The sequence below is a fragment of the Lonchura striata genome, chromosome 30 (assembly GCF_050655825.1).
Source record: "Lonchura striata isolate lonStrDom1 chromosome 30, ASM5065582v1, whole genome shotgun sequence".
Lineage (NCBI taxonomy): Eukaryota > Metazoa > Chordata > Aves > Passeriformes > Estrildidae > Lonchura > Lonchura striata.
This window is the reverse complement of record NC_140732.1, coordinates 8,101,397-8,120,934: the sequence shown is the minus strand read 5'-3', so window position 1 is coordinate 8,120,934 and position 19,538 is coordinate 8,101,397. Positions and strand designations below refer to the sequence as shown.

Genomic DNA, 19,538 nt, shown 5'->3' with positions numbered 1-19,538 from the left:
CAAATTTTCCTGGGAAAAAGTGATAAAACCCCCAATTTTTTTGCCGTTTTTTGCCCCATATCCCGTTTTTTCCCCCCAAATTCCCGTTTTTCCCCGGCAGGCTCCGCGATGCCGCTGTGCCGGCGCGGCGCGGCGGCCGAGGCCGAGGGCTGCGCGTTCCCGGCCGGCGCGGGGCTGAAGGTGCTGCTGCACTGGAGCGGCGCCGAGCAGCCGCAGCGCTGCCGCGTCTTCGGCGGCGGCAGCCGCAGCGCCGAGGAGATCTGCATCGAGCTGGCCCGCGGCCTCGGTGAGCAGGCGCCGGAATTCCCAAAAAACGGCGGGAGTCGGCGGGGAAAACAGCGGGAATGACCAGAGAACGGCGGGAGTCAGTGGGGAAAACACCCGGGAATTCCCAGAAAACAGCGGGAATTAGTGGGGAAAACACCTGGGAATTCCCAGAGAAACAGTGGGAATTAGTGGGGAAAACACCTGGGAATTCCCAAAAAACAGCGGGGAGTCGGTGGGGAAAACACTCAGGAATTCCCAGAAAACAGCGGGAATTAGTGGGGAAAACAGCGGGAATTCCCAGAGAAACAGTGGGAATTAGTGGGGAAAACACCTGGGAATTCCCAAAAAACAGCGGGGAGTCGGTGGGGAAAACACTCGGGAATTCCCAAAAAACAGCGGGGAGTCGGTGGGGAAAACACCCGGGAATTCCCAAAAAACAGCGGGAGTCGGTGGGGAAAACACCCGGGAATTCCCAAAAAACAGCGGGGAGTCACTGGGGAAAACAGCAGGAATGACCAGAGAAACTGCGGGAATTGATGGGGAAAACACCCGGGAAAACACCCGGGAATTCCCAAAAAACAGCGGGAGTCACTGGGGAAAACAGCGGGAATGACCAGAGAAACTGCGGGAGTCGGTGGGGAAAACACCTGGGAATTCCCAAAAAACTGCGGGAGTCGCTGGGGAAAACACTCGGGAATTCCCAGAGAAACAGTGGGAGTTGCTGGGGAAAACAGCGGGAATTCCCAGAGAACGGCGGGAGTCAGTGGGGAAAACACCCGGGAATTCCCAAAAAACTGCAGGAGTCGCTGGGGAAAACACCCGGGAATTCCCAGAGAAACAGTGGGAATTAGTGGGGAAAACACCTGGGAATTCCCAGAGAAACAGCGGGAATTCGTGGGGAAAACACCTGGGAATTCCCAGAAAACAGCGGGAATTGATGGGGAAAACACTCGGGAATTCCCAGAAAACTGTGGGAGTCGCTGGGGAGAACAGCGGGAATAACCAGAGAAACAGTGGGGAATTGATGGGGAAAACACCCGGGAAAAACACCCAGGAAAAGAGCGGGAATTCCCAAAAAAACAGCGGGAGTCGATGGGGAAAAACAGCAGGGAAAACACCCGGGAAAACACCAGGGAAAACACCGGGAATTCCCAAAGAAATGGTGGGAATCGGTGGGGAAAACTCCCGAGAAAACAGCGGGAATTCCCAAAGAAATAGCGGGAATTGATGGGGAAAACACCAGGGAAAACAGCAGGGAAAACAGCAGGAATTCCCAAAGAAAACACCAGGGAAAGCACCCAGGAAAACCGCAGGGAAAACACCAGGAATTCCCAAAGAAACATTGGGAATTGATGGGGAAAACACCAGGAATTCCCAAAGAAAACACCCAGGAACACACCAGGAATTGCCAGGGAAAACACTGGGAATTCCCAAGGAAAACACTGGGAATTGCCAGAGAAAGGAACAGCAGGAATTGCCAGGGAATGCAGCAGGAATTTCCAGGCAAAACAAACACCAGGAATTCCCAGGGAACAAAGCTCCTGGAATTTCAATTTTTTGGTAACAAACCCCTGGAATTTCATTTTTTTGGTAACAAACCCCTGTAATTTCAGTTTTTGGTAACAAACCCCTGTAATTTCAGTTTTTGGGGCAAAACCCTCTGTAATTTCAGTTTTTGGGGCACAATCCCCCTGTAATTTCAGTTTTTGAGGCACAAACCCCTGTAATTTCAGTTTTTGGGGCACAATCCCCCTGTAATTTCAGTTTTTGAGGCACAAACCCCTGTAATTTCAGTTTTTGGGGCACAATCCCCCTGTAATTTCAGTTTTTGGGGCACAAACCCCTGTAATTTCAGGTTTTGGGGCACAAACCCCTGTAATTTCAGTTTTTGGGGCACAAACCCCTGGAATTTCATTTTTTTGAGGTACAAACCCCTGTAATTTCATTTTTTTGGTAACAATCCCCCTGGAATTTCAGTTTTTTGGGGCACAATCCCCCTGTAATTTCAGTTTTTTGGGGCACAATCCCCCTGTAATTTCAGTTTTTGAGGCACAAACCCCTGTAATTTCAGTTTTTGAGGCACAAACCCCTGGAATTTCATTTTTTTTCATCTTTTCCCGTTCCTGGCAGGAATCACCCCGCTCTGCTACAGCCTCTTCGCCCTCTACGACCCCCAGCGCCGGCTCTGGCTGCCGCCCAACCACCAGTTCCACATCGGGCCGGACACCAACGTCCACCTGATCTTCAGGATGAGGTGGGCTTCGGAAATCCCGTGGAATTTTCCTTGGAAATCCCAGATTTCCTTGGAAAAACCGCTCACACCCAAAGGAGGGGAATGCTGGGTTTGGCTTCTCCGTCAGCGTGCGAAAATCCGTTTATTTATTCCCGATATTCCTCCTCAATGTCCCTCCCGGAGGTTTTTGGGAGCAGCAGGGAATCCATGGAAAAACAGAAAATTTGGGAAAAGCTTTCAATGATCCCGTTCTGGAGGCAGGAAGAGGCTGCTGCCCAAAAATCCGTTTATTTATTCCCGATATTCCTCCCCAGCGTCCCTCCCGGAGGTTTTTGGGAGCAGCAGGGAATCCATGGAAAAACAGAAAATTTGGGAAAAGCTTTCAATGATCCCGTTCTGGAGGCAGGAAGAGGCTGCTGCCCAAAAATCCGTTTATTTATTCCTGATATTCCTCCTCAGTGTCCCTCCCGGAGGTTTTTGGGAGCAGCAGGAAATCCATGGAAAAAAAGAAAATTTGGGAAAAGCTTTCAATGATCCCATTCTGGAGGCAGGAAGAGGCTGCTGCCCTTCATTCCCAGCTGGGATTCATTCCCTCTGCTCAAATCCCAATTTTTTTGAAGCACGTGGACGGTTCTCCAACCATTCCAATCAATTTTATTCCTTAAGAAAAACCCCCAAATCCACCGATTTCAGCCCAAAATGTGACTCCCAGCACGGGGCCAGCCCCTCTCCTCCTCCCCTCTCCCCGTCCCAGGTTTTATTTCCGGAATTGGCACGGCATGAACGAGAAGGAGCCGGCGGTTTTCCGGAACGTTCCGCGGGCGGGGGATTCTCCCGAGGAAAAACCTCCTGGAGGAGCTTTGCTGGACAGATCCTCCTTCGAGTACCTGTTTGAGCAGGTAACGGGGCAGGATTTGGGGAGAAAATGGGATTGTTTTCCTCATTTTCCATCCCCAGGGGTTTCTTTAAGGATAAAAAACCCCCCTGAGTTTTCCCTGTGGAAAGGTTTTTATCCAGCTGGGGTTCTGGAATTCCACGGGATAATTTTCCCTTTTTAAGGTTATTTTTATTCACCTTTTAAATGAAAAACAAGAAGGAAAAATCCTTGTGGAAATCACCTCGGGGCTGGGTTTTAGCTGTGGTTATCCCACACTGAACAGGGAAAATTCGAATTCATCAACGACGTCGCCTCCCTGAAGGATTTCCAGAGCGAGGCGGAAATCCAGAAATTCAAGAACGAGAGCCTGGGGATGGCTGTGCTCCACCTCTCCCACATTGCCCTAAAAAAGGGCATTTCCCTGGAGGAAGTGGCCAGGAAATACAGGTAAAATTCCTGCTTTTCCACAGGCCTTTCCCCTCATTTCTCACCCTTTTTTCAGACTCGCTTTTTGCGATTTTTCCGTTGCGTCCCAAGCTCTCCCTGCGCCTCTCCCCGACCGTTTTCCTTGTTTTTTGGCAGCTTCAAGGACTGCATCCCGCGCTCCTTCCGCCGCCAGATCCAGCAGAACAATTTCCTGACCCGCTTCCGCATGAAGAACGTCTTCCGCCGCTTCCTGCGGCGCTTCCAGCGGCACACGGTGGCGGCCGGCGGCCTGACGGAGCGCGACGTCATGTACAAGTACCTGGCCACGCTGGAGCAGCTGGCCCCCCGCTTCGGCAGCGAGCTTTTCCCGGCGATTTCCCTGGAAACGGCGGCCGGGGCCGAGGCGGCGCCGCCCGGAGCCGCCGGGAGCCGCGCGGAGCCGGCGGCGCCGAGGGATCGGCCGGTCACGCACCACGTCCTGGTCACCGGCACCGGCGGCATCCAGTGGAGGCCGGTGCCCGCCGAGGTGGGTTGGGATGGGGTGGGCGTGGGAGGGATGGTCCTGCTCCAAATCCTGGGTTTGATCTTGGTTTGGGATGAGCCGTTCCCATCCCAAATCCTGGCTTTTATCTTGGTTTGGGATGAGCCATTCCCATCCCAAATCCCAACCTTGTCATTGGTTTGGGGTGAGATGTTCCTGCCCCAAATCCTGGTTTTTTCCTTGGTTTGGGATGAGTCGTTCCCCTCCCAAATCCCAACCTTTTCATTGGTTTGGGATGAGATGTTCCTGCTCCAAATCCTGGTTTTTGTCTTGGTTTGGGATGAGCTGTTCCCATCCCAAATCCCAACCTTTTCATTGGTTTGGGGTGAGATGTTCCTGCCCCAAATCCTGGTTTTTATCTTGGTTTGGGATGAGCCGTTCCTGCCCCAAATCCCGACCTTTTCATTGGTTTGGGGTGAGATGTTCCTGCTCCAAATCCTGGTTTTTTCCTTGGTCTGGATGAGCCGTTCCTGCCCCAAATCCTGGTTTTTATCTTGGTCTGGATGAGCCGTTCCTGCTCCAAATCCCAACCTTTTCATTGGTTTGGGGTGAGATGTTCCTGCTCCAAATCCTGGTTTTTATCTTGGTTTGGAATGAGCCGTTCCCCTCCCAGATCCCATCTTTTTCCTTGGTTTGGGGTGAGATGTTCCTGCCCCAAATCCTGGTTTTTTCCTTGGTTTGGGGGGGTTTGGGATGAGCCATTCCCATCTCATCCCGTCTTTTTCCCATCGCAAATCCTGGTTTTCTCCTTGGGTTTGGGATGAGCCATTCCTGCCCCAAATCCCGGCTTTTTCCTTCATTTGGGATGAGCCGTTCCCATCCCAAATACCGTCTTTTTCCCATCCCAAATCCCATTTTTTTCCTTGGTTTGTGATGGGTTTGGGATGAGCCATTCCCATCTAAAATTCTGTGTTTCTCCGTGGGTTCGGGATGAGCCATTCCCATCCCAAATCCTGTATTTTCCCGCCCCAAATCCTGTATTTTTCCTTGGTTTGTGGTGGGATTGGAATGAGCCATTCCCATCCCAAATCCTGACTTTTTCCCATCCCAAATCCCATCTTTTTCCCATCTCAAATCCCTTTTTTTTCCTTGGTTTTGGGTAGGTTTGGGATGAGCCATTCCCATCCCAAATCCCATCTTTTTCCCATCCCAAATCCCATCTTTTTCCCACCCCAAATCCCATCTTTTGCCCACCCCAAATCCCATCTTTTTCCCATCCCAAATCCCATCTTTTGCCCACCCCAAACCCCATCTTTTTCCCACCCCAAATCCCATCTTTTTCCCATCCCAAATCCCATCTTTTTCCCACCCCAAACCCCATCTTTTTCCCACCCCAAACCCCATCTTTTTCCCACCCCAAATCCCATTTTTTTCCCATCCCAAATCCCATCTTTTTCCCATCCCAAATCCCATCTTTTTCCCACCCCAAATCCCATCTTTTTCCCACCCCAAATCCCATCTTTTGCCCACCCCAAATCCCATCTTTTTCCCATCCCAAATCCCATCTTTTGCCCACCCCAAACCCCATCTTTTTCCCACCCCAAATCCCATCTTTTTCCCATCCCAAATCCCATCTTTTTCCCACCCCAAACCCCATCTTTTTCCCACCCCAAACCCCATCTTTTTCCCACCCCAAATCCCATTTTTTTCCCATCCCAAATCCCATCTTTTTCCCATCCCAAATCCCATCTTTTGCCCACCCCAAATCCCATCTTTTTCCCACCCCAAATCCCATCTTTTTCCCATCCCAAACCCCATCTTTTCCCTCGTTTTGTTCTCCTTGCTTTTTCCTGCCTTCTTTTCCCGTTTTTCCCACTTTCCCATCCAAACCCACCCCTTGCTCCTTTTCCCCGCGCTCCGTTTTACCCCAGCGGCCGGAAGATTCTGGAATTCTCCTCTTTGCTCCCCTCAGAGCACGGAAAGCCTCTCCCAGCGCGGATATTTTGGGAGAAAAGGCGGGAACGAGGAGCCGGAGCCGAGCGAGCCGCCCTGGCGCCGGTTCTGCGATTTTCGGGAAATCACGCACGTGGTGGTCAAGGAGGCCAGGATCAGCATCCACCGGCAGGACAACGAGAGCCTGGTGGGGTCCTCCCCTTTTTTAGGGGGTTCTGGGCCTTTTTAGGGTTTTCCGGGATTTTTTTGGGATTTCTGGAGGTTTTTTGGGGATTTCTGGGGGTTTTTTTAAGGGTTTTCTGGGGTTTTTTTTGGAATTTCTGGGGCTTTTTTAGGGTTTTCTGGGGGTTTTTTTGGGTGTCCCGTGGGTTTTTTAGGGTTTTCTGTTGGTTTTTTAGGGTTTCCCAGGGGCTTTTTAGGGTTTCCCTTAGGATTTTTTAGTGTTTCCCTTAGGATTTTTTAGGGTTTCCCATGGGTTTTTTAGGGTTTCCCATGGGTTTTGTAGGGTTTTCCGTGAGTTTCCTGTGGGTTTTTATGGTTTCCCATGGGGTTTTTTAAGGCTTCCCATGGGTTTACAGGTTTCCCAAGGGTTTTTTAGGGTTTCCTGTGGGTTTCCTGTGGATTTCCCGTGGGATTTTTAGGGTTTCCCACAGGATTTTTAGGGTTTCCCGTGGGTTTCCTGCGGGTTTTTTAGGGTTTCCTGTGAGTTTCCCATGGGTTTGCCACGGGATTTTTAGGGTTTCCCATGGGATTTCCAGTGGGATTTTTAGGGTTTCCCATGGGTTTCCCACTGGAATTTTTGAGTTTCCCATGGCCGTTCCCTTGGATTTTTAGGGTTTCCCGTGGGTTTTTAGGGTTTCCCTTGGGATTTTTCGGGTTTCCCATGGGTTTTTAGGTTTTCCAATGGGTTTTTTAGGGTTTCCCGTGGGATTTTTTGGGCTTCCCGTGGGTTTCCCATAAGATTTTTCGGGTTTCCCGTGGGTTTCCCGTGGGTTTCCCGTGGGTTTCCTGTGGGATTTTTCGGGTTTCCCGTGGGTTTCCTGTGGGATTTTTCGGGTTTCCCGTGGGTTTCCCGTGGGTTTCCCGTGGGTTTTTTTGGGTTTCCCGTGGGATTTTTTGGGTTTCCCGTGGGATGTTTTGGGTCCCCGTGGGTTTCCCGTGGGTTTCCCATGGGATTTTTCGGGTTTCCCGTGGGATTTTTTGGGTTTCCCGTGGGTTTCCCGTGGGATTTTTTGGGTTTCCTGTGGGTTTCCTGTGGGTTTCCCGTAGGATTTTTCAGGTTTCCCGTGGGTTTCCCGTGGGATTTTTTGGGTCCCCGTGGGTTTCCCGTGGGATTTTTTGGGTTTCCCGTGGGATTTTTCGGGTTTCCCGTGGGATTTTTAGGGTTTCCCGTGGGATGTTTTGGGTCCCCGTGGGTTTCCTGTGGGTTTCCCGTGGGTTTCCCATGGGATTTTTCGGGTTTCCCGTGGGATTTTTTGGGTTTCCTGTGGGTTTCCCGTGGGTTTCCCGTAGGATTTTTCAGGTTTCCCGTGGGTTTCCCGTGGGATTTTTTGGGTTTCCCGTGGGTTTCCCGTGGGATATTTTGGGTCCCCGTGGGTTTCCCGTGGGATTTTTCGGGTTTCCCGTGGGATTTTTCGGGTTTCCCGTGGGATGTTTCGGGTCCCCGTGCTCCTCCCGCTCACCCTGCTCCGTCCCTGCAGGAGGTGCAGCTGCCCGGCCCCGGCAGCGCCCCGTGGGTTTCCCGTGGGATTTTTTGGGTTTCCTGTGGGTTTCCCGTGGGTTTCCTGTGGGATTTTTAGGGTTTCCCGTGGGATTTTTAGGGTTCCCCGTGCTCCTCCCGCTCACCCTGCTCCGTCCCTGCAGGAGGTGCAGCTGCCCGGCCCCGGCAGCGCGCTGGCCCTGGTGTCGCTGGTGGACGGGTATTTCCGCCTGACGGCCGACTCCAGCCATTACCTGTGCCACGACGTGGCGCCGCCGCGGCTGCTGCTGAGCATCCACCACGGCATCCACGGGCCCATGCAGTGAGTGCGGCTCCCCGGGAGCCATCCCGGAGCCGCTCCGTGTCCTCGGGGTGCTGCCGCGGTGTTCCGGCTGCTTTGGGTTCATCCCGATCCATTCCCTGTCCTTTGGGTTCATCCCGATCCATTCCCTGTCCTTTGGGTTCATCCCGATCCTTTGGGTGCATCCCAATCCATTCCATGTCCTTTGGGTTCATCCCGATCCTTTGGGTTCATCCCGATCCCTTCCATGTCCTTTGGGTTCATCCCGATCCTTTGGGTTCATCCTGATCCATTCCCTGTCCTTTGGGTGCATCCCAATCCATTCCATGTCCTTTGGGTTCATCCCGATCCTTTGGATTCATCCCAATCCATTCCCTGTCCTTTGGGCTCATCCCGATCCTTTGGGTTCATCCCGATCCATTCCATGTCCTTTGGGTTCATCCCGATCCTTTGGGTTCATCCCGATCCATTCCCGATCCTTTGGGTTCATCCCGATCCTTTGGGTGCATCCCAATCCATTCCATGTCCTTTGGGTTCATCCCGATCCTTTGGGTTCATCCCAATCCATTCCCTTTGCTCCATCCCAATCCATTCCCTTTTCTCAGGACTTATCCCAATCCATTCCCTTTGCTCCATCCCAATCCATTCCCTTTTCTCCATCCAATCCATTCCCTTTTCTCAGGACTCATCCCAATCCATTCCCTTTGCTCCATCCCAATCCATTCCCTTTTCTCCATCCAATCCATTCCCTTTGCTCCATCCCAATCCATTCCCCTTCCTCGCAGCTCATCCCAATCCATTCCCTTTATTCCATCCCAATCCATTCCCTTTTCTCCATCCCAATCCGTTCCCTTTGCTCCATCCCAATCCATTCCCTTTTCTCCATCCAATCCATTCCCTTTTCTCCATCCCAATCCATTCCCTTTGCTCCATCCCAATCCATTCCCTTTTCTCAGGACTCATCCCAATCCATTCCCTTTTCTCCATCCAATCCATTCCCTTTGCTCCATCCCAATCCATTCCCTTTTCTCAGGACTCATCCCAATCCATTCCCTTTTCTCCATCCAATCCATTCCCTTTGCTCCATCCCAATCCATTCCCTTTTCTCCATCCAATCCATTCCCTTTGCTCCATCCCAATCCATTCCCTTTTCTCCATCCAATCCATTCCCTTTGCTCCATCCCAATCCATTCCCTTTTCTCCATCCAATCCATTCCCTTTTCTCCATCCAATCCATTCCCTTTCCTCGCAGCTCATCCCCATCCCAATCCACCCCTTCCCTGCCTTTTCCAGGGAGGAGTTTGTTTTTGCCAAGCTCCGCCGGGAAGAGCCGGAGGAGGGGCTCTACATCCTCCGCTGGAGCGTCCTGGATTTCAACCGCATGATCCTCTCCGTGCTCAAGAGGGGCCACCAGCAGGTAGGGAGCGCGGAATTCCCGGGAATTGCCAGCTCTGGAATGACCCGGGAGCCCCGTGGCTTCAGCTCCCGCCTCTCCTTGGATTTTCCAGGCTCCTGGGACGCCGGGATCTGTCAAGTTCCGGCAATTCCGCATCCAGAAGAAGGGAGACTGCTTCGTGCTGGAGGGCTGGGATCGGGAATTCCCTTCCCTGCGGGAGCTGCTGGACGTGCTCAAGGGCTGCACCCTCAAATCCGGCGAGGAGAACTTCACGGTGAAGAGGTGCTGCCCGCCCAAGCCCGGAGGTAGGGACGGGAATCGCGCCGGGGGAACGGGAACGGGCGGATCCGGGAGCTCACGGGGCCCCGTCCCCCCTTTTCCCAGAGATCTCGGACCTGCTGATCGCACGGAAGGAGAAGGATAACGGGAAGCAGATCCTGAACCTCACCCAGCTCAGCTTCCACCAGATCCGCAAGAACGAGATCACCCAGGTGCCGCTTCCCGGGGGATTTTCACTGCTCGGATTCCTGGGATTCGCCAGGGGGGAGTGGAGGAACCTGCTCTGGCTTCTCGGGATCCACGGAATGCTGGATGAATCCTCTCTGAGTTTTTGGGATTCTCGGCCTCCCAGGGATTCCCTCCGGATCCCAGGATCCCAAAGCCAGCCGGAGTGATGGATTTGCTGTTTCATCCCTTCCCTTTCCAAGGAAAAGAGAGGGAAAATTCCCCTTGGAAGCGGCTTTCTCCCACATTAGGAGGCGGAGGGAATCCGGGGAGGGATCCAGGTGAGGATTCCCAAATTCCCAGCGTCCGACAGCTCCCGCTTTTCCCCGTTTTCCCAGCGAGCCCACCTGGGCCAGGGCACCCGGACCAACATCTACGACGGGGTCCTGAGCGTCTGCGGGAATTCCGGGAATGACGACGAGGCCGAGTATTTTTCCACGGAGCAGAACAACAACGGGAGGGAGATGCACGTGGTGCTCAAAGTCCTGGACCCCAGCCACAGGGACATCGCCCTGGTGAGCCCTTCCCGGGCCGGGAGAGCCGGGATCGGGGCGGGAAACACGGATCCGGGGGTGGGAGAGGGATCCGGGGGTGGGAGAGGGATCCAGGGGTGGGAGAGGGATCTGGGGGTGGGAGAGGGATCCGGGGGTGGGAGAGGGATCCAGGGAATGGGAGAGGGATCTGGGGGTGGGAGAGGGATCCGGGGGTGGGATCTGGGGGTGGGAAAGGGATCCAGGGGTGGGAGAGGGATCCAGGGGGTGGGAGAAGGATCCAGGGAATGGGAGAGGGATCCAGGGAATGGGAGAGGGATCTGGGAGGTGGGAGAGGGATCCAGGGAATGGGAGAGGGATCCAGGGGGTGGGAGAGGGATCTGGGAGGTGGGAGAGGGATCCAGGGAATGGGAGAGGGATCCAGGGAATGGGAGAGGGATCCAGGGGGTGGGAGAGGGATCCAGGGAATGGGAGAGGGATCCAGGGAATGGGAGAGGGATCCAGGGGTGGGAGAGGGATCCAGGGGTGGGAGAGGGATCCAGGGAATGGGAGAGGGATCCGGGGGTGGGAGAGGATCCGGGGGGTGGGAGAGGATCCGGGGGGTGGGAGAGGATCCGGGGGGTGGGAGAGGGATCCGGGGAGTGGGAGAGGGATCCAGGGCTGGAATGTGATCCCAAAAGGGCTGGAACATGGCCCAGAGGGTTGGAGTATGAATCCCAGGGCTGGAATTCAGTTCCAGGGGCTGGAATTCAGTTCCAGGTGCTGGAATACAGATCCAAAGGCTGGAATAAGGATACGGGGTTGGAATTTACCTCCAGGGGCTGGAGGGTGGATCCATGAGGGCTGGGATTTGTCCTGGCTTTTGATCCTGGAATTTGTCTCCCCAAGGGCTGGGATTTGGCTGGAATTTGGCTCCCAGGGGCTGGAATTTGGCTCCCCAAGGGCTGGGATTTGGCTCCCCAGGGGCTGGGATTTGGCTGGAATTTGGCTGGGATTTGGCTGGGATTTGGCTCCCCAGGGGCTGGGATTTGGCTGGGATTTGGCTGGAATTTGGCTCCCCAGGGGCTGGAATTTGGCTGGGATTTGGCTGGGATTTGGCTGGGATTTGGCTCCCAGGGGCTGGGCTTTGGCTGGGCTTTGGCTGGGATTTGGCTGGGATTTGGCTGGGATTTGGCTGGGATTTGGCTGGGATTTGGCTGGGATTTGGCTGGGATTTGGCTGGGATTTGGCTGGGATTTGGCTCCCAGGGGCTGGGATTTGGCTGGGATTTGGCTCCCAGGGGCTGGGATTTGGCTGGAATTTGGCTGGGATTTAGCTGGGATTTGGCTGGGATTTGGCTGGGATTTGGCTGCCGGGATCTCCCCGGCCCCTCGGGATCCCCGGGATCCCCTGGCACGGCTCTGTCCCCGCAGGCGTTCTTCGAGAGCGCCAGCCTCATGTCCCAGGTGTCCCACGCCCACCTGGCCTTCGTGCACGGCGTCTGCGTGCGCGGCTCCGAGCGTGAGTCCGCCTGCGCCCCGAGTCCTGATCCCGCGGGATCATCCCGTGGGATCATCCCGTGGGATCCCCGAGCCCGTGGGGTCCCAACTCCTGTGGGATCATCCCGTGGGATCATCCTGTGGGATCCCCGAGCCCGTGGGATCATCCCATGGGATCATCCCGTGGGATCCCCAATCCCGTGGGATCCCCGCTCCCGTGGGATCATCCCGTGGGATCATCCCGTGGGATCATCCTGTGGGATCATCCCGTGGGATCATCCCGTGGGATCATCCCGTGGGATCATCCCGTGGGATCATCCCGTGGGATCCCCGCTCCCGTGGGATCCCCGCTCCCGTGGGATCATCCTGTGGGATCCCCGAGCCCGTGGGATCATCCTGTGGGATCATCCTGTGAGATCCCCGAGCCCATGGGATCCCAAATCCTGTGGGATCATCCCGTGGGATCCCCAAGCCCGTGGCATCCCAAATCCTGTGGGATCATCCCGTGGGATCTCCAAGCCTGTGGGATCCCTGACCCCGTGGGATCCTCACTCCCGTGGGATCATCCCGTGGGCTCCCCACTCCCATGGGATCCCTGAGTCCATGGGCTCCCCAATCCCGTGGGATCATCCAGTGGGCTCCCCGCTCCCGTGGAATCCCAAATTCTCTTGGATCCCCAATCCTGTGGGATCATCCCGTGGGCTCCCCACTCCCGTGGACTCCCTGCTCCTGTGGGCTCCCCAATCCCATGGGATCCCCCTGCTCCTGCGGGATCATCCCATGGGATCCCCACTCCCGTGGGCTCCCCGCTCCCATGGGATCATCCCGTGGGCTCCCCACGCCCATGGGATCCCTGAGTCCATGGGCTTCCCAATCCCGTGGGATCATCCCATGGGATCCCCACTCCCGTGGGCTCCTCGCTCCCATGGGATCATCCAGTGGGCTCCCCGCTCCCGTGGAATCCCAAATTCTCTTGGATCCCCAATCCTGTGGGATCATCCCGTGGGCTCCCCGCTCCCGTGGGCTCCCCGCTCCCGTGGGCTCCCCAATCCCATGGGATCCCCACTTCCATGGGATCCCTGAGTCCATGGGCTCCCCAATCCCGTGGGATCCCCCCTGCTCCCGTGGGATCATCCCGTGGGATCATCCCGCGGGATGATCCCGTGGACATTCCCCGCAGACATCCTGGTGGAGGAGTTTGTGGAGCACGGGCCGCTGGACGTGCTGCTGCGCCGGGAGAAGGGCCGGGTCTCCGTGGGCTGGAAAATCACCGTGGCCAAGCAGCTGGCCAGTGCCTTGAGCTACCTGGTAACGGAATTCCAGCTGCAAAATCCTTTATTGGCAGGAATTCCAGCTGGGAATTCACCTGGTAACGGAATTCCAGCTGCAAAATCCTTTATTGGCAGGAATTCCAGCTGGGAATTCACCTGGTAACGGAATTCCAGCTGCAAAATCCTTTATTGGCAGGAATTCCAGCTGGGAATTCACCTGGTAACGGAATTCCAGCTGCAAAATCCTTTATTGCAGGAATTCCAGCTGGGAATTCACCTGGTAACGGAATTCCAGCTGCAAAATCCTTTATTGCAGGAATTCCAGCTGGGAATTCACCTGGTAACGGAATTCCAGCTGCAAAATCCTTTACTGGCAGGAATTCCAGCTGGGAATTCCCATGGGTATCCCGCACTGCCTCCCCTCCCTTTTTTCCTTCTTCTACCTGGGGTTTTTGGGTTCTTTTTTTAGGTCCTATTAAGCTTAATTTTCCTTTTAACCCTAAACCCCCATGATTTTAAAACCCTTTAATTATCAGGAATTCCAGCTGGGAATTCCCATGGATATCCTGCACTGCCTTTCCTTCCTTTTTTCCTTCTTCTACCCAGGGAATTAATTTATTTTTTTTTTAGGTCCTATTAAGCTTAATTTTCCTTTTAACCCTAAATCCCCATGATTTAAAAACCCTTTTATTATCAGTAATTCCAGCCGGGAATTCCCATGGATATCCCGCACTGCCTCCCCTCCCTTTTTTCCTTCTTCTACCCAGGGAATTTATTTATTTTTTCAGGGCCAGTTTGGGCTGGATTTGGGGGTGGGATTTGGAATTTGGGCTGGATTTGGAGTTTGGGCTGGATTTGGGATTTGGGGGTTGGATTCTAACCCTAAATGCCCATGATTTTAAAACCCTTTTACTACCAGTAATTCCAGCTGGGAATTCCCATGGATATCCTGCACTGCCTTCCCTCCCTTTTTTCCTTCTACCCAGGGAATTTATTTTTTTTTTTTCAGGTCCTGTTAAGCTTAATTTTCCTTTTAACCCTAAACCCCCATTATTTTAAAACCCTTTTATTATCAGGAATTCCAGCTGGGAATTCCCATGGATATCCCGCACTGCCTCCCCGCCCTCTTTTCCTTCATCTACCCAGGGAATATATTATTTTTATTTTTTTTTCAGGCCTACTAAGTTTAATTTTCCTTCTAACCCTTTAAAACCCTTTTACTATCAGTAATTCCAGCTGGGAATTCCCCTGGATATCCCGCACTGCCTCCCCTCCCTTTTTTCCTAGGGGATAATCCCATTTTTAGGGTTATTCTGCCCTTCCTGCAGCCCATTTTCGCTCCCTCTCCGCTTTTCCAGGAATTCCAGCCCTCCCTGGATTCATTTTGGAGCTGGGAAAAGCCAGGGATGAGGGTGGGATTCTGAGCAGGGCTTTGGGAGCAGGGCTGGAAAATCTCCTTTATCCTTTTTATTCCCTGTTTTGGGTTGATCTCAGATCAAAATCCCAAGAAAATTCCAGCCAGGAATTCCCAGATTTTTGTTTTATTATCCAAAGGCTTCACCTTGCCCCATGGCGTTGCTGGGATTTTTCCCAATGTTTAATTTTTTCTGGGATTGTTTTCCAGTATTCACTTAATATTTGGGATGTGTTGGGATATTTGCTGCTGGAAAAATGAATACGGGAACTTTATTATGGGGAAAATTATTATGGGAATTTATTGCTATTATTATTATTATTATTATTATTATTATTATTATTATTATTATTATTGTTGTTTTGTTGTTGTTGTTGTTGTTGTTGTTATTATTGTTATTATTTCCCATATAATTATTATGGGTAAATTCATTATCGGGAAATAATTTATTATAAGAAAACGGTAAAGTATTGACAATAAATAAAAAATAATTGATTTTTTTAAATTTTTTTTTTTAATTCCCCAATAATTTTTGTTTTTCCCAGGAGGATAAGAACCTGGTGCACGGGAATGTGTGTGCCAAGAACATCCTGCTGGCCAGGAAGGGGCTGGAGGAGGGATCCCTGCCCTTCGTGAAGCTCAGCGACCCCGGGCTCAGCTTCGCCGTGCTCTCCCGGGAAGGTACCGGATTCCCGGGGGAAAAATTCCAGGGGAAACAGGGAAAAATCCCGGGGGGAATGGGGAAAAATCCCGGGGGGAATGGGGAAAATTCCAGGGGGGAATGGGGAAAAATCCTGGGGGGAAACGGGAAAAAATCCTGGGGGGAATGGGGAAAAAATCCCGGGGGGAATGGGGGAAAATCCCGGGGGGAATGGGGGAAAAATCCTGGGGGGAATGGGGAAAAATCCTGGGGAGAACGGGGGAAAAAATTCTGGGAGGAATGGGGAAAAAATCCCGGGGGGAATGGGGAAAAAATCCCGGGGGGAATGGGGAAAAAATCCTGGGGGGAATGGGGAAAAAATCCTGGGGGGAATGGGGGAAAATTCTGGGGGGAATGGGGAAAAATCCCGGGGGGAACAGAGAAAAAATTCTGGGGGAATGGGGAAAAATTCCAGGGGGGAATGGGGAAAAATCAAGGGGGGAACGGGGGAAAATCCTGGGGGGAAAGGGGGAAAATCCTGGGGGGAAAGGGGAAAATTCCAGGGGGGAACAGAGAAAAAATTCTGGGGGAATGGGGAAAATTCCAGGGGGGAATGGGGAAAAATCCCAGGGGGAACGGGGAAAATCCCAGATGGAACGGAGAAAATTCCAGGGGGAATGGGGAAAAATTCCAGGGGGAATGGGGAAAAAATCCTGGGGGGAATGGGGAAAATTCCAGGGTGGAACAGAGAAAAAATTCTGGGGGAATGGGGAAAAATTCCAGCGGGGAATGGGGGAAAATCCCGGGGGGAACGGGGAAAAATCCTGGGGGGAATGGGGAAAAATCCTGAGGGAAATGGGGAAAAATTCCAGGGGGGAATGGGGAAAAAAATCCAGCCTATTTTTCCACCTTTTCCCCCAAAATTCCCCCAGCTTGTGGCCAGAGCTCTTTTCAGAGTGCTCACGACTTTTCCAACAGGAATTTTCCCAATATTTGGGTTTTTAACGAGGGAATTTTACCTGGTTTGGTGCCCACGCTGCTGTCAGGGTTCCTCCTTGTAAATCCTGTATTTTATCCCTTTAAAATGCAGAATTTTCTATCTTTAAAATCCTCTATTTTACACCTTTCCTATCCCGTATTTTTCTAATTAATATTCTGTCTTTTACACTGTATTTAATATTTTAAATTAGTTTAAATAAATATATACGTTATATGTTATATATTTATTTATTATATTATTATTTTAATATATATTATTATATTAATATATTATAATAATATAATAGTGTATAATATTAAATTATATACAAATATATATTGTATTTATATATATATTGTATTTATATATAAACTATCTATAAATATAATAATATTATCTTATGTCTTATAATAATATAATAATTTGTAATATTACATTATATACAAATATATATTATGTTTGTATATAAATATATTATATTTATATATAAACTATATATATATATATTAATATTATGTATTATAATATACATTTTATTTATCTAATTTATATATAAATTTTTGTATACTTTTATATATCAAAATATATATAAGTATAATAATATAATAAGACTATATATTATTCTATTATTCTATTTATAGATATTTAATTTATATATAAATTTATATAAATTCATATCTAAATTAAAGGTGCCCTTTACCTTTAACGCTTTACACATAACAACACTCCGAACACACTTCTTTTAACTATTAATTAATTCGTAATAAATTAATTAATTTTCCTTTTAACCCTTTAAAACTTATTTTAATTCTTATTTTATGTTAATTTAAAATTTTAAAATTATTAATTAACTCATAATAAATAAATCCATTTTCCTTTTAACCCTTTAAAACTTACTTTAATTCTTATTTGATGTTAATTTAAAATTTTAAAATTATTAATTAACTCATAATAAATAAATTCATTTTCCTTTTAACCCTTTAAAACTTACTTTAATTCTTATTTTATGTTAATTCTAAATTTTTTAAATTATTAATTAACTCATAATAAATTAATTCATCTTCCTTTTAACCCTTTAAAACTTATTTAATTATTATTTTATTTTAATTTTAAATTTTTTAAAAAAATTATTAATTAATTCATAATACATTAATTCATTTTCCTTTTAACCCTTTAAAACTTATTTTAATTATTTTAATTTTAAATTTTTAAAAAATTATTAATTAATTCATAATAAATTAATTCATCTTCCTTTTAACCCTTTAAAACTTATTTTAATTATTTTAATTTTAAATTTTTTAAAAATTATTAATGAATTCATAATAAATTAATTCCTCTTCCTTTTAACCCTTTAAAACTTATTTTAATTATTTTAATTTTAAATTTTTTAAAAATTATTAATGAATTCATCATAAATTAATTCCTCTTCCTTTTAACCCTTTAAAACTTACTTTAATTCTTATTTTATGTTAATTTTAAAATTATTAATTAACTCATAATAAATTAATTCCTCTTCCTTTTAACCCTTTAAAACTTACTTCAATTCTCATTTGATGTTAACTCTAAATTTTCTAAATTATCAATTAATTCATTTTCCCTTTAACCCTTTAAAACCCTTTCACTATCCGTAATTCCAGCTGGGAATCCCCGCAGCGCCTTCCCTCCCTTTTCCTTTCCCGTCGTGTATTCATTTCTCGCTCGGTGAAGGAATTAATTCCCAATTAACGACTAAACGAAGGCGCTGACGGGCTCTGGCGCCCGCAGAGCGCGTGGACAGGATCCCGTGGATCGCTCCGGAATGCGTGCGGGACGCGCGCGGGCCCAGCCCGGCCGCGGACAAGTGGAGCTTCGGCACCACGCTGCTGGAGATCTGCTTCGACGGCGCCGCGCCGCTGCGGGAGCGCACCCCGCCCGAGGTGGGCTTTGGGGGTTTGGGGGGTTTGGGGTGGGGGGTGTGGGGTTTGGGGTGTGGGGTTTGGGGTGTGGGTTTGGGGTTTGGGGTTTGGGGTTTGGGGTTTGGGGTGTGGGGTGTGGGGTTTGGGGTTTGGGTTTGGGGTTTGGGGTGTGGGGTGGATTTGTGGGGTTTGGGGTTTGGGGTGTGGGGTGTGGGGTGTGGGGGGTTTGGGGTGTGGGGTGTGGGGTTTGGGGTGTGGGGTGTGGGGTTTGGGGTTTGGGGTGTGGGGTTTGGGGTTTGGGGTTTGGGGTTTGGGGTGTGGGGGTTTTGGGGTTTGGGGTTTTGGGTTTGGGGTGTGGGGTTTGGGTGGTTTGGGGTTTGGGGTGTGGGGTGTGGGATGTGGGGTTTGGGGTTTAGGGGTTTTGGGGTTTGGGGTTTGGGGTGTGGGGTTTGGGGGTTTTAGGGTTTGGGGTGTGGGGTTTGGGGTTTGGGGTTTGGGGTTTGGGGTGGGATTTGGAGTTTAGGCTGGATTTGGCGGTGCAATTTGAAGTTTCAGGGTGGGATTTGGAGTTTGGGGGTGGGATTTGGAGTTTGGGCTGGATTTGGGGGTTGGATTTGGATTTTGGGCTGGATTTGGGGGTGGGATTCACCGTCTGGGCTGGATTCTGGGGCTGGATTTGTATTTTTTTGGCTTTTTTCCTGCAGAAGGAGCGGTTCTACGAGAAGAGGCACCGGCTGCCGGAGCCGTCCTGCCGGGAATTGGCGTCGCTGATCTCCCGGTGCCTCAACTACACCGCGGTGGAGCGGCCGTCGTTCCGCACCGTGCTCAGGGAGCTGACCCGGCTGCAGCCGCACCGTGAGGGAACGGGAAAATCGGGGGAGAAAGGGGAAAAATCCTGGGGGGAAAGGGGGGAAATCCTGGGGAGAAAGGGGGAAAATCCTGGGGGGAAAGGGGGAAATCCTGGGGAGAAAGGGGGGAAATCCTGGGGGGAAAGGGGGGAAATCCTGGGGAGAAAGGGGGAAATGGGGAAAAATCCTGGGGAGAAAGGGGAAAAATCCTGGGGGGAACGGGGAAAAATCCTGGGGAGAAAGGGGAAAAATCCTGGGGAGAAAGGGGGAAATCCTGGGGAGAAAGGGGGGAAATCCTGGGGGGAAAGGGGGGAAATCCTGGGGAGAAAGGGGGAAATGGGGAAAAATCCTGGGGAGAAAGGGGAAAAATCCTGGGGGGAACGGG

General features: G+C 50.5%; 1 protein-coding gene across 4 annotated transcripts in view; it reads left to right on the top strand.

Annotated features, from left to right (window-relative positions):
• Window positions 1–19,538, top strand: part of TYK2 (tyrosine kinase 2) — a 29,128-nt gene that overhangs the window by 1,757 nt on the left and 7,833 nt on the right. For all 4 annotated transcript variants that reach the window (XM_085563194.1, XM_085563193.1, XM_077787712.2 and 1 more), the window contains 16 exons: window positions 101–286; window positions 2,398–2,521; window positions 3,255–3,399; window positions 3,661–3,824; window positions 3,960–4,329; window positions 6,257–6,424; window positions 8,101–8,258; window positions 9,531–9,654; window positions 9,746–9,938; window positions 10,018–10,124; window positions 10,476–10,652; window positions 12,041–12,128; window positions 13,287–13,414; window positions 15,337–15,472; window positions 18,175–18,326; window positions 19,010–19,160. In XM_085563194.1, coding sequence (XP_085419320.1) covers window positions 101–286; window positions 2,398–2,521; window positions 3,255–3,399; window positions 3,661–3,824; window positions 3,960–4,329; window positions 6,257–6,424; window positions 8,101–8,258; window positions 9,531–9,654; window positions 9,746–9,938; window positions 10,018–10,124; window positions 10,476–10,652; window positions 12,041–12,128; window positions 13,287–13,414; window positions 15,337–15,472; window positions 18,175–18,326; window positions 19,010–19,160 — 2,571 coding nt within the window. The remainder of the gene's footprint in view (window positions 1–100; window positions 287–2,397; window positions 2,522–3,254; window positions 3,400–3,660; window positions 3,825–3,959; window positions 4,330–6,256; window positions 6,425–8,100; window positions 8,259–9,530; window positions 9,655–9,745; window positions 9,939–10,017; window positions 10,125–10,475; window positions 10,653–12,040; window positions 12,129–13,286; window positions 13,415–15,336; window positions 15,473–18,174; window positions 18,327–19,009; window positions 19,161–19,538) is intronic.